The sequence below is a fragment of the Labrus mixtus genome, unplaced genomic scaffold (genome assembly GCF_963584025.1).
Source record: "Labrus mixtus unplaced genomic scaffold, fLabMix1.1 SCAFFOLD_88, whole genome shotgun sequence".
Taxonomy (NCBI): Eukaryota; Metazoa; Chordata; class Actinopteri; order Labriformes; family Labridae; genus Labrus; species Labrus mixtus.
The window spans coordinates 142,501-160,000 of record NW_026870249.1 but is presented as its reverse complement, the minus strand read 5'-3'; the positions used below and the strand labels follow the sequence as shown (position 1 = coordinate 160,000).

At 50.9% G+C, this 17,500-nt stretch overlaps 1 protein-coding gene across 1 annotated transcript in view; it reads left to right on the top strand.

Annotated features, from left to right (window-relative positions):
* Positions 1-3,398, top strand: part of npy2rl (neuropeptide Y receptor Y2, like) — a 16,129-nt gene extending 12,731 nt beyond the window's left edge. Inside the window, exons 4-5 of the mRNA XM_061034039.1 lie at positions 2,381-2,534; positions 2,820-3,398. Of these exons, the coding sequence (XP_060890022.1) occupies positions 2,381-2,534; positions 2,820-3,395 (730 nt within the window). The 3' untranslated portion in view covers positions 3,396-3,398. The remainder of the gene's footprint in view (positions 1-2,380; positions 2,535-2,819) is intronic.
* The last annotated feature ends 14,102 nt before the right edge of the window (positions 3,399-17,500 follow it).

The window sequence follows — 17,500 nt, the reverse complement described above, 5'->3', positions numbered from 1 at the left end:
TATCGTGCTGTGACGGTGTGTGTGTGTGTGTGTGTTTCAGGTGTATCGTGCTGTGACGGTGTATGTGTGTGTGTGTGTTTCAGGTGTATCGTGCTGTGACGGTGTGTGTGTGTGTTTCAGGTGTATCGTGCTGTGACGGTGTGTGTGTGTGTGTGTGTGTTTCAGGTGTATCGTGCTGTGACGGTGTGTGTGTGTGTTTCAGGTGTATCGTGCTGTGACGGGGTGTGTGTGTGTTTCAGGTGTATCGTCCTGTGACGGGGTGTGTGTGTGTGTGTGCGTGTTTCAGGTGTATCGTGCTGTGACGGTGTGTGTGTGTGTGTGTGTGTGTGTTTCAGGTGTATCGTGCTGTGACGGTGTGTGTGTGTGTTTCAGGTGTATCGTGCTGTGACGGTGTGTGTGTGTGTTTCAGGTGTATCGTGCTGTGACGGGGTGTGTGTGTGTGTGTGTGTTTCAGGTGTATCGTGCTGTGACGGTGTGTGTGTGTGCGTGTTTCAGGTGTATCGTGCTGTGACGGTGTGTGTGTGTGTGTGTGTGTGTGTGTGTGTGTTTCAGGTGTATCGTCCTGTGACGGGGTGTGTGTGTGTGTGCGTGTTTCAGGTGTATCGTGCTGTGACGGTGTGTGTGTGTGTGTGTGTGTGCGTGTTTCAGGTGTATCGTGCTGTGACGGTGTGTGTGTGTGTGTGTGTGTGTATTTCAGGTGTATCGTGCTGTGACGGTGTGTGTGTGTGTTTCAGGTGTATCGTGCTGTGACGGTGTGTGTGTGTGTTTCAGGTGTATCGTGCTGTGACGGGGTGTGTGTGTGTGTGTTTCAGGTGTATCGTGCTGTGACGGTGTGTGTGTGTGTTTCAGGTGTATCGTGCTGTGACGGTGTGTGTGTGTGTTTCAGGTGTATCGTGCTGTGACGGTGTGTGTGTGTGTTTCAGGTGTATCGTGCTGTGACGGTGTGTGTGTGTGTGTGTGCGTGTTTCAGGTGTATCGTGCTGTGACGGTGTGTGTGTGTGTGTGTGTGTGTGTGTGTGTGTTTCAGGTGTATCGTCCTGTGACGGGGTGTGTGTGTGTGTGCGTGTTTCAGGTGTATCGTGCTGTGACGGTGTGTGTGTGTGTGTGTTCCAGGTGTATCGTGCTGTGACGGGGTGTGTGTGTGTGTGTTTCAGGTGTATCGTGCTGTGACGGGGTGTGTGTGTGTGTGTGTGTGTTTCAGGTGTATCGTGCTGTGACGGTGTGTGTGTGTGTGTGTTTCAGGTGTATCGTGCTGTGACGATGTGTGTGTGTGTTTCAGGTGTATCGTGCTGTGACTGTGTGTGTGTGTGTGTGTGTGTGTTTCAGGTGTATCGTGCTGTGACGGTGTGCGTGTGTGTGTGTGTGTTTCAGGTGTATCGTGCTGTGACGATGTGTGTGTGTGTGTGTGTTTCAGGTGTATCTTGCTGTGATGGTGTGTGTGTGTGTGTGTTTCAGGTGTATCGTGCTGTGACGATGTGTGTGTGTGTTTCAGGTGTATCGTGCTGTGACTGTGTGTGTGTGTGTGTGTGTGTGTGTTTCAGGTGTATCGTGCTGTGACGGTGTGCGTGTGTGTGTGTGTGTGTGTGTTTCAGGTGTATCGTGCTGTGACGATGTGTGTGTGTGTGTGTTTCAGGTGTATCTTGCTGTGATGGTGTGTGTGTGTGTGTGTTTCAGGTGTATCGTGCTGTGACGGTGTGTGTGTGTGTGTGTTTCAGGTGTATCGTGCTGTGACGGTGTGTGTGTGTGTTTCAGGTGTATCGTGCTGTGACGGTGTGTGTGTGTGTGTGTGTTTCAGGTGTATCGTGCTGTGACGGTGTGTGTGTGTGTGTGCGTGTTTCAGGTGTATCGTGCTGTGACGGTGTGTGTGTGTGTTTCAGGTGTATCGTGCTGTGACGGTGTGTGTGTGTGTGTTTCAGGTGTATCGTGCTGTGACGGTGTGTGTGTGTGTGTGTGTGTGTGTGTGTGTGTTTCAGGTGTATCGTGCTGTGACGGTGTGTGTGTGTGTTTCAGGTGTATCGTGCTGTGGCGGTGTGTGTGTGTGTTTCAGGTGTATCGTGCTGTGACGGTGTGTGTGTGTGTGTGTGTGTGTGTTTCAGGTGTATCGTACTGTGACGGTGTGTGTGTGTGTGTGTGTGTGTGTGTTTCAGGTGTATCGTGCTGTGACGGTGTGTGTATGTGTTTCAGGTGTATCGTGCTGTGACGGTGTGTGTGTGTGTTTCAGTTGTATCGTGCTGTGACGGTGTGTGTGTGTGTGTGTGTGTGTGTGTGTGTGTGTTTCAGGTGTATCGTGCTGTGACGGTGTGTGTGTGTGTGTGTGTGTTTCAGGTGTATTGTGCTGTGACGGTGTGTGTGTGTGTGTGTGTGTGTGTGTGTGTTTCAGGTGTATCGTGTACCACCTGGAGACTAGGATGCGTAAAGACGTGTGTTTCGGGGTCATAGCTCTGACCTGGGTGCTGAGCGCCGTGCTCGCCAGCCCTCTCGCCATCTTCAGAGAATACCGCTCCTTTACCCTGGACCCGGGACACACAATCCAGGTACACACACACTCACATGCACAGACACACAGGCACAGACACACACACACACACACACACACACACACACACACACACACGATCCAGGTACACACACATACACACACACACACACACACACACACACACACACACACACACACACACACACTATCCAGGTACACACACACACACACACACACACACACACACACACACACAGTAGATCAAACGTTAGGTTAAGTTATGAATATGGCGCCGGCCCCTGATTGGCCGGCCCCTGACCTCCTGTTCTCTCTTCTGAAGGGCTGCACGGAGAAGTGGCCCGGTAAGAACACGGACGGCACCGTGTACAGCATCTCGATGTTGATCCTTCAGTACTTCCTGCCGCTGTCCATCATCTCCTTCGCATACGCCCGCATCTGGTCCAAACTGCGAGCTCACGTCAGCCCAGCAGAGAACGGCGGCGGCAGCAGTGCGGGATCCGAGCGCCACCGGCGGCGGCGTAAAACCACCAAGATGTTAGTGACCATGGTGGTGGTGTTCGCTGTCAGCTGGTTGCCCTTCCACGCCTTCCAGCTGGCCACAGACATCGACAGCACGGTGCTGGACATGCGCGACTACCGCCTGCTCTACACCGTCTTCCACGTGGTCGCCATGTGCTCCACCTTCGCCAACCCGCTGCTCTACGGATGGATGAACAGAAACTACCGCGCAGCCTTCCTCGCCGTCTTCAAGTGTCATAAGGGCGGCGAGAGGCGGAGAGACAGCATCCATCCTGCTGGAGGGGGGGGAGGGGGGAGAGGGGGGGGGAGGGCCAAGAAGATCGTGCTTGAAACCCAAGACGTGGTCTCCACCCGGCTGAACGCCACCGACGTGTGAGAGCCAGAGGGGGGCGGGGACGAGGAGGGCGGGGACGAGGAGGGGGACGGGGACGAGGAAGGCGGGGATGAGGAGGGCGGGGATGAGGAGGGCGGGTACGAGGAGGGGGTCGGGGACGAGGAAGGCGGGGACGAGGAGGGGGGCAGGGACGAGGAAGGCGGGGACGAGGAGGGGGGCGGGGACGAGGAAGGCGGGGACGAGGAGGACGAGGGATTAAACCCAAACAATGAGAGACAGACGGCAGATCAAAGGAATGAACAAGAGGAGGATTACAGCGAGCCTGAACCCCTCACTCTGATGCTGGACCACTTTGGAGTTCAGAAGATTTAAGAAGACGTGTCGTTGACCTTCGATTGGAAACTATTGAACATTGATCGATGACTTCGGGACTTTAAACCCACAGTGACTTAAAGCGTCCGTAAGGACCCGGGACTTGAACCCAGGACTTGAACATTTGTTTACAACTAAAGAAAAGAGCCGACTGTTTGCATGAGGACGCATGATGCAACAACCTGTTATGTAATGTTTAATGTGCTGCTTCAAAACCTGAGGGGGGGGGACCAAGAGCCAGAGGGAGGAAAACCAGAGGGGGGGGGGACCAAGAGCCAGAGAGAGGAAAACCTGAGGGGGGGGGGGGGCCAAGAGCCAGAGGGAGGAAAACCTGAGGGGGGGGGGGACCAAGAGCCAGAGAGAGGAAAACCTGAGGGGGGGGGGGACCAAGAGCCAGAGGGAGGAAAACCTGAGGGGGGGACCAAGAGCCAGAGGGAGGAAAACCTGAGAGGGGGGGGGGACCAAGAACCAGAGAGAGGAAAACCTGAGGGGGGACCAAGAGCCAGAGGGAGGAAAACCTGAGGGGGGGGGGGGGGGACCAAGAGCCAGAGGGAGGAAAACCTGAGGGGGGACCAAGAGCCAGAGAGAGGAAAACCTGAGGGGGGGGGGGGGGGGACCAAGAGCCAGAGAGAGGAAAACCTGAGGGGGGACCAAGAGCCAGAGGGAGGAAAACCTGAGGGGGGGGGGGGGGACCAAGAGCCAGAGAGAGGAAAACCTGAGGGGGGGGGGGGGACCAAGAGCCAGAGGGAGGAAAACCTGAGGGGGGGGGGGGGACCAAGAGCCAGAGAGAGGAAAACCTGAGGGGGGGGGGGGGGGGGGGGGGGGGACCAAGAGCCAGAGAGAGGAAAACCTGAGGGGGGGGGGACCAAGAGCCAGAGGGAGGAAAACCTGAGGGGGGGGGGGGGGGGGGGACCAAGAGCCAGAGAGAGGAAAACCTGAGGGGGGACCAAGAGCCAGAGGGAGGAAAACCTGAGGGGGGGGGGGGGGGACCAAGAGCCAGAGAGAGGAAAACCTGAGGGGGGACCAAGAGCCAGAGGGAGGAAAACCTGAGGGGGGGGGGGACCAAGAGCCAGAGGGAGGAAAACCTGAGGGGGGGGGGGGGGGGACCAAGAGCCAGAGAGAGGAAAACCTGAGGGGGGGGGGACCAAGAGCCAGAGAGAGGAAAACCTGAGGGGGGGGGGGGACCAAGAGCCAGAGGGAGGAAAACCTGAGGGGGGGGGGGGGGGGGACCAAGAGCCAGAGAGAGGAAAACCTGAGGGGGGGTGGGGGGGGACCAAGAGCCAGAGAGAGGAAAACCTGAGGGGGGGGGGGGGACCAAGAGCCAGAGAGAGGAAAACCTGAGGGGGGGGGGGACCAAGAGCCAGAGAGAGGAAAACCTGAGGGGGGGGGGGACCAAGAGCCAGAGAGAAGAAAACCTGAGGGGGGGGACCAAGAGCCAGAGAGAGGAAAACCTGAGGGGGGGGGGGGACCAAGAGCCAGAGAGAGGAAAACCTGAGGGGGGGGGGGACCAAGAGCCAGAGGGAGGAAAACCTGAGGGGGGACCAAGGGCCAGAGAGAGGAAAACCTGAGGGGGGACCAAGAGCCAGAGAGATGAAAACCTGAGGGGGGGACCAAGAGCCAGAGAGAGGAAAACCTGAGGGGGGGGGGGGGGGGGGACCAAGAGCCAGAGGGAGGAAAACCTGAGGGGGGGGGGGGACCAAGAGCCAGAGGGAGGAAAACCTGAGGGGGGACCAAGAGCCAGAGAGAGGAAAACCTGAGGGGGGGGTGACCAAGAGCCAGAGAGAGGAAAACCTGAGGGGGGGGGGACCAAGAGCCAGAGAGAAGAAAACCTGAGGGGGGACCAAGAGCCAGAGAGAGGAAAACCTGAGGGGGGGGGGGGGGACCAAGAGCCAGAGGGAGGAAAACCTGAGGGAGGGTAACGGATGAGTCTTTGTGTTTCTTGTTGTCATGGTTTAAAGTGTCAGGATTAAGGGAAAGGAGAGACATGAGGGATAATGAGGTCACAGAAAGAAAAGACGAGCTGCTAAATGAATGTCTGATTCTCATTTTATGTCTTCAAATGTTCCCGTGTTGCTTCTTTTGTCTGTCGAATCAGCTGTTCGGATCAAAGACGTCAAAGCCACACGAGCCCCGATGTTCAGCTGGTAATATTTGATCCTCTGACGAATACAAGTCGAGATTAGTGTCCAGAGCTCTTTTCTATTTTTTCTTTCTTCTCACAATCTGGTGCCTACATTTCCCACAATGCAACAGACATGTAGGTGAAAGGTGGAGCTTAGCAGAGCTAGTTGATGTAGCCGGGAGCTTGTAGAGGTCTGTGGTGAGCTCACGCCCCAACGGTGACTCAAGTGACATCACTTAAGGACAGGTATCAGAATTCACACATCACCCAATACCTGGAAACAGCCAATCACAGCAGGGTTCATTAAGAATATCTGACGCTGTACCCCTTAGTAACTCCCCCAGACCCCTCTGAACACAGAGCCTTACAGGCCCGACCACTCAGAGATCCGTCGCTGTCTACATCTATCAACACTCAACAGTCACATGACAGCAGATATCAGGAACAGTCACATGACAGCAGATATCTGGAACAGTCACATGACAGCAGATATCAGGAACAGTCACATGACAGCAGATATCAGGAACAGTCACATGACAGCAGATATCAGGAACAGTCACATGACAGCAGATATCTGGAACAGTCACATGACAGCAGATATCAGGAACAGTCACATGACAGCAGATATCTGGAACAGTCACATGACAGCAGATATCAGGAACAGTCACATGACAGCAGATATCTGGAACAGTCACATGACAGCAGATATCAGGAACAGTCACATGACAGCAGATATCAGGAACAGTCACATGACAGCAGATATCAGGAACAGTCACATGACAGCAGATATCTGGAACAGTCACATGACAGCAGATATCAGGAACAGTCACATGACAGCAGATATCTGGAACAGTCACATGACAGCAGATATCTGGAACAGTCACATGACAGCAGATATCTGGAACAGTCACATGACAGCAGATATCAGGAACAGTCACATGACAGCAGATATCTGGAACAGTCACATGACAGCAGATATCAGGAACAGTCACATGACAGCAGATATCTGGAACAGTCACATGACAGCAGATATCTGGAACAGTCACATGACAGCAGATATCTGGAACAGTCACATAAACAGAGCAGAGACAAAGAACAGCTTTAGAAACAATCAGAGGTGAAAGAGGGGATCAAACTATCGGCAGAGAAAATCCACCATTTATTCTGGACTCAGCCTCCCTCCCTCCCTCCTCTCGCTCTCTCTCTCTCCCTCCCTCCCTCTCTCTCTCTCTCTCTCCCTCCCTCTCTCTCTCTCTCTCTCTCTGAGCTGCCTCGCTCAACCCCAATCCCAGAATCTCTCCCTTCCCTCCCTCTGATCCACACCAGCTGTTTATCTCCGTCCTCGTTTGAGCTCTGTCCTCTCTCTCCCTCGTGAAGCTCGCCATGATTCCTGTGGCCTGACAGCTGCTGAATTCATGTGTGATTCATGTGTTTTGTTCAGACAAAAGGGCATCATTCCATGGCGACGTCACGTCTGCGAGCCCAAACATTTCCCATAATGCAGTTCACTGAGATGTTTATTTATTGGATCACGTCAACGCTTGGATAGAAACGAAGCTTCTAACGAGTCGTTAATGAACCGATGGTTTCAGTAACGTTAAATCACGCCACACATCACCTGCGGATGCATCTGGTGAACGGGTCGCTAAGTCTGAGCTAAATACAGAGGCCCGCCCACACAAAGGTCTGGACCGATAAAAGTCCTGGACCTATGAAAGTCCTGAAGCAATAAAAGTCCTGGACCAATGAAAGTCCTGGACCTATGAAAGTCCTGGACCTATGAAAGTCTTGGACAAAAAAGTCCTCACCACAGAGTCCACTACAGAGTCCACCACAGAGTCCACTACAGAGTCCACTACAGAGTCCACCACAGAGTCCACTACAGAGTCCACCACAGAGTCCACCACAGAGTCCACTACAGAGTCCACCACATAGTCCACTACAGAGTCCACCACAGAGTCCACCACAGAGTCCACTACAGAGTCCACTACAGAGTCCACCACAGAGTCCACTACAGAGTCCACCACAGAGTCCACTACAGAGTCCACCACAGAGTCCACCACAGAGTCCACCACAGAGTCCACTACAGAGTCCACCACAGAGTCCACTACAGAGTCCACCACAGAGTCCACCACAGAGTCCACTACAGAGTCCACCACAGAGTCCACCACAGAGTCCACCACAGAGTCCACTACAGAGTCCACCACAGAGTCCACTACAGAGTTCACTACAGAGTCCACTACAGAGTCCACCACAGAGTCCACCACAGAGTCCACTACAGAGTCCACTACAGAGTCCACCACAGAGTCCACCACAGAGTCCACCACAGAGTCCACCACAGAGTCCACCACAGAGTTCACTACAGAGTCCTCCACAGAGTCCACCACAGAGTCCTCCACAGAGTCCACTACAGAGTCCACTACAGAGTCCTCCACAGAGTTCACCACAGAGTCCACTACAGAGTCCACTACAGAGTCCTCCACAGAGTCCTCCACAGAGTCCACCACAGAGTCCACCACAGAGTCCACTACAGAGTCCACTACAGAGTCCTCCACAGAGTCCTCCACAGAGTCCACCACAGAGTCCACTACAGAGTCCACTACAGAGTCCACCACAGAGTCCACCACAGAGTCCACCACAGAGTTCACTACAGAGTCCACCACAGAGTTCACTACAGAGTCCTCCACAGAGTCCACCACAGAGTCCACCACAGAGTCCACCACAGAGTTCACTACAGAGTTCACTACAGAGTCCACCACAGAGTCCACTACAGAGTCCACTACAGAGTCCACCACAGAGTCCACCACAGAGTTCACTACAGAGTCCACTACAGAGTCCACCACAGAGTCCACTACAGAGTCCACCACAGAGTCCACCACAGAGTCCACTACAGAGTCCACCACAGAGTCCACCACAGACTCCACCACAGAGTCCACTACAGAGTCCACTACAGACTCCACCACAGAGTCCACTACAGAGTCCACCACAGAGTCCACCACAGACTCCACCACAGAGTCCACTACAGAGTCCACTACAGACTCCACCACAGAGTCCACTACAGAGTCCACCACAGACTCCACCACAGAGTCCACTACAGAGTCCACCACAGAGAAAGGGAGACTGAGTCCTCTTTAGAACTGAACTTGATTGATTGATTGATCAAAGTTTACTCAGTGAAAACAAGATGGCCTCCATGAAGCATTAAATCCTTTGTGTGTGTTTTTGAAGAAGAAGCAGATCTTTGGCTCCTCATTGGTCAGACTTAAACATGAATGTAAACTGTATCTTTGCTGTTGTGTAATGTATAATCCATGTGTACATATCGAGTGTGTGAACAACTGTAACCCAGCACAACATGGCGGCGTGCGTCCAACAACAGACCTGCTATTCTCAAACACGTGTCACGACTCTTTGTTACGCTGCCTTTGTGTTCTGGATTTAAAGGAACAGTACACCAATAAACCCTCATCAGGGTTAGACTTCTGTATATTCATCAACTAATCACTGGAGACTCCTTCTCGTCTGGTTTGTAATGAAGGGTCATCACTATTCTAAAATCAGAGCGTGAGATGTCGGGGGAGGGGGAGGGGGGAGGAAGGGGAGGGGGCGGGAGGAAGGGGAGGGGTCTGTGGTCGTTGATTACATTTCATGTCATTTACGTTCTGTGAGTCCAGCGTGGTAGAAAGCTCGTAGAAACTCAATCGCTCACCGACCGCCCAACTAGGACCTGAGTCCAAGTTCAGAGTCCAAGTCCTCAGTCCAAGTCCTGAGTCCAAGTCCAGAGTCCAAGTCCTGAGTCCAAGTCCTGAGTCCAAGTCCAGAGTCCAAGTCCTGAGTCCAAGTCCTGAGTCGTGCAAACCCCAGAGTGGAGACTAAAACAGTCGGAGAGAGCACGAGTCACATCATTACATACAGAGTGAGCTGAATTACAACGAGGTGTTCCACTAATGAGACGCTCGTTATGATGCTCGGCCTCCTGCCACTAGACCAGAACCATGTGGCTGCTGAGTACCCCAGCAGGACCTCGGATCACTGCAGGAGTCCTTTATCTGCTGTCAGGGGGAAGCCGCTAATTGCTCGGTTAATGTTGGACTCCTACTATTCTATTCATTTATTTCTGCATCTTGGAACACATTTATTTCAAACTGATGATGTGTTCTGACGTGTAATCCTTCATTATAGGTTTTGATGTTTTACATGTTTAACAACATTTTACTCACAAACAGAAACAGAGGCTGATCTCAGTGTGAGAGCTGTGAGGGGTGCTGTCCATGGTGCTGAAACTGAACTCATCATATTCTCTTCAGTGTAAATAAGTCTCAGAGCTCCTCTTCAACATGTGTGTGAAGTTTCTTGTTCTAAATCCACTCTGATCCTGTATTTGATCATGTCTATAAACCCCTCTATTTCAGCCCTGCTCAGAACAGGCTGTTTCTGTGTCTGTACCTTTAAATATGTAAATGAGCTGTGTCTGACCACATCCCATCTCTTTAAGGGCTTGGGTGTCCTCGGTCTTTCTCGCTCCATGTCCTATTGTTTACGGTGAGAAGGCAGACTCAGAGGGCAGAACAAACACCTAGCTGTGGGAGTGTCACCCACCTGGGGGAGGGGCTACTGCCCTTTGTGATGTCATGAAGGGAAAATCTCCAAACGGCCTGTTTGAGCACACATTTTCTGAAAAGTGGAGCAGGCAGAAGACGGAGAGGATGGACTTTTCTCATCATTGGGGGGTTTGTAGACGGACTAGAGACACATATTAGAGGAACATGGAGAAGAGGATCTTAAATATGTGACCTTTAATAAATCTCCTCTTCCTCTTCCTCCTCTTCCTCCTCCTCTTTCTCTCCTCTTCCTCCTCTCCTCTTCCTCCTTCTCCTCCTCCTCTTCCTCCTCCTCCTCTCCTCCTCCTCTCCTCTTCCTCCTCTTCCTCCTCCTCCCCCTCCTCCTCTCCTCCTCCTCTCCTCTTCCTCCTCCTCCTCCTGTTCCTCCTCTTCCTCCTCCTCTTCCTCTTCCTCCTCCTCCTCCTCTTCCTCCTCCTCTCTCCTCCTCCTCTCCTCTTCCTCCTCTTCCTCCTCCTCCTCCTCCTCTTCCTCCTCCTCTTCCTCTCCTCTTCCTCCTCCTCTCCTCTTCCTCCTCTTCCTCCTCCTCCTCCTCTTCCTCCTCCTCTTCCTCCCCTTCCTCCTCCTCCTCCTCTCCTCTTCCTCCTCTTCCTCCTCCTCTTCCTCCTCTCCTCCTCCTCTTCCTCCTCCTCTTCCTCCCCTTCCTCCTCCTCCTCCTCTCCTCTTCCTCCTCTTCCTCCTCCTCTTCCTCCTCTTCCTCTCCTCTTCCTCCTCCTCCTCCTCTCCTCCTCCTCTCCTCTTCCTCCTCCTCCTCTCCTCTTCCTCCTCCTCCTCCTCCTCTCCTCCTCCTCCTCTCCTCCTCCTCTCCTCCTCCTCCTCCTCTCCTCCTCCTCTCCTCTTCCTCCTCCTCCTCCTCCTCTCCTCTTCCTCCTCCTCCTCCTCCTCCTCTCCTCTTCCTCCTCCTCCTCCTCCTCTCCTCCTCCTCTCCTCTTCCTCCTCCTCCTCCTCCTCTCCTCCTCCTCTCCTCTTCCTCCTCCTCCTCTCCTCCTCCTCTCCTCTTCCTCCTCCTCCTCTCCTCTTCCTCCTCCTCCTCCTCCTCCTCCTCCTCCTCTCCTCCTCCTCTCCTCCTCCTCCTCCTCTCCTCCTCCTCTCCTCTTCCTCCTCCTCCTCCTCCTCTCCTCTTCCTCCTCCTCCTCCTCCTCTCCTCCTCCTCTCCTCCTCCTCCTCCTCTCCTCCTCCTCTCCTCTTCCTCCTCCTCCTCCTCCTCTCCTCTTCCTCCTCCTCCTCCTCCTCTCCTCCTCCTCTCCTCTTCCTCCTCCTCCTCCTCCTCCTCTCCTCTTCCTCCTCCTCCTCTCCTCTTCCTCCTCCTCTCTCTGTTGTTGCTGTTTGAAACAGAGTTCTGTGAGTTTCCTGAGGGAAGTGTTTTCCTGCTTCTGTGACTCCGTCAGATTTGCAGCCCGGTGTTTGTCCCCTCAGGCTCAGCTCTGTGGGAAACGTGTCAGAGTCAAGCTGGGCCAGCCAACGACACATCAATAATTCTTCATCACACACACACACACGCACGCACGCATGCACTGTCTTTCTGTCTGCTCTCTGCTGAACAGGCTTCCAAACCTTGACCTTTGACCATTCTGCCCACACATTCATCAGACTGTAGCCTCGCTCTGATAGGTCGATGTTAAGTATTTTCCCCTGCACGATGGATTATGGGTCAAAGTATTGACAGAGCATCCTGATTGAGTGTTCTAGATAAAAATAGTGCTTCCTGTCAGAGTCCTTTACATGATTCATGTCTCTGCTGTTCAGACAGGATGGACGTTTGCAGCTTTTTACTCTCTGAATGAAACTTCAGAGCTAACTCTTCCAAACTGATACACAGTGAGAGAACAAGCTGTGCCTCACTAACATTCACACAGTGAGAGAACACACTGTTCCTCACTAACATTCACACAGTGAGAGAACACGCTGTTCCTCACTAACATTCACACAGTGAGAGAACATGCTGTTCCTCACTAACATTCACACAGTGAGAGAACACGTTGTTCATCACTAACATTCACACAGTGAGAGAACACGTTGTTCATCACTAACATTCACACAGTGAGAGTACAAGCTGTTCCTCACTAACATTCACACAGTAGGAGAACGTGAGAGAACACGCTGTTCCTCACTAACATTCACACAGTAAGAGAACACGCTGTTCATCACTAACATTCACACAGTGAGAGTACAAGCTGTTCCTCACTAACATTCACACAGTGAGAGAACACGCTGTTCATCACTAACATTCACACAGTGAGAGTACAAGCTGTTCCTCACTAACATTCACACAGTGAGAGAACACGTTGTTCATCACTAACATTCACACAGTGAGAGTACAAGCTGTTCCTCACTAACATTCACACAGTAGGAGAACGTGAGAGAACACGCTGTTCCTCACTAACATTCACACAGTAAGAGAACACGCTGTTCATCACTAACATTCACACAGTGAGAGTACAAGCTGTTCCTCACTAACATTCACACAGTGAGAGAACACGCTGTTCATCACTAACATTCACACAGTGAGAGTACAAGCTGTTCCTCACTAACATTCACACAGTGAGAGAACACGCTGTTCATCACTAACATTCACACAGTGAGGGACCACGCTTCATCACACACACACACGCTCACTAACATTCACACATTGAGAGAACATGCTGTTCCTCACTAACATTCACACAGTGAGAGAACAAGCTGTTCATCACTAACATTCACACAGTGAGAGTACAAGCTGTTCCTCACTAACATTCACACAGTGAGAGAACGTGAGAGAACATGCTGTTCCTCACTAACATTCACACAGTAAGAGAACGTGAGAGAACACGCTGTTCCTCACTAACATTCACACAGTGAGAGTACAAGCTGTTCCTCACTAACATTCACACAGTGAGAGAACACGCTGTTCATCACTAACATTCAAAAAGTGAGAGTACAAGCTGTTCCTCACTAACATTCACACAGTGAGAGAACACGCTGTTCATCACTAACATTCACACAGTGAGGGACCACGCTTCATCACACACACACACGCTCACTAACATTCACACATTGAGAGAACATGCTGTTCCTCACTAACATTCACACAGTGAGAGAACAAGCTGTTCATCACTAACATTCACACAGTGAGAGTACAAGCTGTTCCTCACTAACATTCACACAGTGAGAGAACGTGAGAGAACATGCTGTTCCTCACTAACATTCACACAGTAAGAGAACGTGAGAGAACACGCTGTTCCTCACTAACATTCACACAGTGAGAGTACAAGCTGTTCCTCACTAACATTCACACAGTGAGAGAACACGCTGTTCATCACTAACATTCAAAAAGTGAGAGTACAAGCTGTTCCTCACTAACATTCACACAGTGAGAGAACGTGAGAGAACACGCTGTTCCTCACTAACATTCACACAGTAGGAGAACGTGAGAGAACACACTGTTCCTCACTAACATTCACACAGTAAGAGAACACGCTGTTCATCACTAACATTCACACAGTGAGAGTACAAGCTGTTCCTCACTAATATTCACACAGTGAGGGACCACGCTGTTCCTCACTAACATTCACACAGTGAGAGAACATGCTGTTCATCACTAACATTCACACAGTGAGAGTACAAGCTCTTCCTCACTAACATTCACACAGTGAGAGAACGTGAGAGAACAAGCTGTTCCTCACTAACATTCACACAGTGAGAGAACACGCTGTTCATCAGTAACATTCACACAGTGAGAGAACACGCTGTTCCTCACTAACATTCACACAGTGAGAGAACACGCTGTTCATCACTAACATTCACACAGTGAGAGTACAAGCTGTTCCTCACTAACATTCACACAGTGAGAGAACGTGAGAGAACACATTGTTCCTCACTAACATTCACACAGTGAGAGAACGTGAGAGAACACGTTGTTCCTCACTAATATTCACACAGTGAGAGAACACGCTGTTCCTCATTAACATTCACACAGTGAGAGAACATGCTGTTCCTCACTAACATTCACACAGTGAGAGAACATGATGTTCCTCACTAACATTCACACAGTAAGAGAACGTGAGAGAACACGCTGTTCCTCACTAACATTCACACAGTGAGAGTACAAGCTGTTCCTCACTAACATTCACACAGTGAGAGACCACGCTGTTCCTCACTAACATTCACACAGTGAGAGAACATGCTGTTCATCACTAACATTCACACAGTGAGAGTACAAGCTCTTCCTCACTAACATTCACACAGTGAGAGAACGTGAGAGAACACGCTGTTCCTCACTAACATTCACACAGTGAGAGAACATGCTGTTCATCACTAACATTCACACAGTGAGAGTACAAGCTCTTCCTCACTAACATTCACACAGTGAGAGAACGTGAGAGACCACGCTGTTCCTCACTAACATTCACACAGTGAGAGAACATGCTGTTCATCACTAACATTCACACAGTGAGAGAACATGCTGTTCACCACTAACATTCACACAGTGAGAGTACAAGCTCTTCCTCACTAACATTCACACAGTGAGAGAACACGCTGTTCCTCACTAACATTCACACAGTGAGAGAACACGCTGTTCCTCACTAACATTCACACAGTGAGAGTACAAGCTGTTCCTCACTAACATTCACACAGTGAGAGTACAAGCTGTTCCTCACTAACATTCACACAGTGAGAGAACGTGAGAGAACATGCTGTTCCTCACTAACATTCACACAGTGAGAGAACACGCTGTTCCTCACTAACATTCACACAGTGAGAGAACATGCTGTTCATCACTAACATTCACACAGTGAGAGAACGTGAGAGAACACGCTGTTCCTCACTAACATTCACACAGTGAGAGAACACGCGGTTCATCAGTAACATTCACACAGTGAGAGAACACGCTGTTCCTCAAACATTCACACAGTGAGAGAACACGCTGTTCCTCACTAACATTCACACAGTGAGAGAACACGCTGTTCCTCACTAACATTCACAGTGAGAGAACACGCTGTTCCTCACTAACATCTGGTTGACTGGTGCAGAACCAACAACCTGGCCCTGAACGTCGATAAAACCAAAGAGATCATCGTCGACTTCAGGAGGCGCCAGCCCAGCCACACACCACTCCTCATCAACGGCACAGCAGTGGAGAGAGTAAGCAGCACAAAGTTCCTGGGGGTGCAGATAACAGACTCTCTGACCTGGTCCCTTCACACCGGAGCTCTTGTGAAAAAAGCACAGCAGCGCATGCACTTTCTGCGTCGGATGAAGAGAGCACACCTCCCTCCTCCTATTCTCACCACCTTTTACAGAGGCACTATAGTGAGCATCATAACAAACTGCATCTCTGTCTGGTCCGGAGCCTGTAGTGCCTCCGACTGGAAGTCCCTGCAGAGAGTGGTGAGGACGGCGGAAAAGATCATTAAGACTCCACTTCCTCCCATCCAGGAGATCGCAAAGATCCGCTGTCTGACCAGGGCTCAGAAAATCAGCAGAGACACCTCCCACCCCCACCAAGGACTGTTTTCGCTGCTGGACTCTGGAAAGAGGTTCCGCAGCCTCCGAAGCAGAACTTCCAGGTTCTGTAACAGCTTCTTCCCACAGGCCATAAGACTCTTGAACATGAAAAAATAATCCCTCCATTCCCCCTCAAACCCCCACACAGGAATACCTCACTGGACTGTAAAATACAATATGACATACAGCACAAATGTGCAATATATTTATCTGTATAGTAATTTTTACCCATAGCTTTTCTTTTTATATCTATTTATATCTGCACCTTATTTATGTAAATACTTGCTACTGTTTTTTATCCTGCACTACAACGAGCCAAATGCAACAAAATTTTGTTCTTATCTGCTCTGTAAAGTACAAGTTTGAATGACAATAAAGAAAGTCTAAGTCTAAGTCTAAGTAAATATTGCATCCTTCATGTCCTTACTTCATGTCCTTCCTTCATGTCTCTCCTTCCCTCCTTCATGTCCCTCCTTCATGTCTCTCCTTCATGTCCTTCCTTCATGTCTCTCCTTCCCTCCTTCATGTCCTTCCTTTATGTCTCTCCTTCCCTCCTTCATGTCCTTCCTTCATGTCTCTCCTTCCCTCCTTCATGTCCTTCCTTCCTGTCCCTCCTTCCCTCCTTCATGTCCTTCCTTCATGTCCCTCCTTCATGTCCTTCCTTCATGTGCTTCCTTCATGTCCCTCCTTCATGTCCCTCCTTCATGTCCTTCCTTCATGTCCCTCCTTCCCTCCTTCATGTGCTTCCTTCATGTCTCTCCTTCCCTCCTTCATGTCCTTCCTTCATGGTCATCCATCTTGGCAGCATTCCTCTCGTCCCTCCCCTCTTCCATTTCTCTCTCTACCTGTTTTTCTGTCTTGAGTCCTGGCCTCTGGGTAGTTGGATCTTCCCGCTCTCCTGCCTCACTCCTCCAAGGTTTCCTCCAGGCTTGTTGATTTCTGAGCATCAGGCAGCGACACTCTCTAGCTCCTCCAATAACAGCCATGAAGCTCTGCTAACAGCACTTAATTAGAAACCTAATCGCTTGTTATGCTAATACGGGAGCTGGGGGGGGAAGGGGGGGGTCATGTGCTGTTTTCTGTGCTTTCTGTAGTCCTCAATCATGATCGTCCCCGGGGTAGAAGAATGAGGCGTTTCTCACAACACTGACTGTAACCATTACAAAGAGTCCTCTAACGTCACGTTTTGAAATGAAGCATGTCTTTATTATTCATGAGAGCACGATATCTCCCTGCATGGTTCATTACTACATGACGACTTCTGTCAGTAAACATTTAAATATCCATGTCGTGTTTCCATCACATTTCAGATAATTGTCCCTGTGTTCAGACGGAGGACGCCCCGTGTTTTTCCTCAGAGTTGTTTTAATGAAGCGGGAGACGACTTTGTAAAAGTGAATATATTCTTTCTGCATATGAAGGTGGAGATAAATCCTCCCATGCAGCGACCTCAGCCAGGCGAGGTGAAAGTCAATCGTGAAAAGGCTATTTCGTTTTTTTTTTTAGTGCAATGAGCCTCAGAGGGAGATGACAGTGAGAAGCTGCTCAAA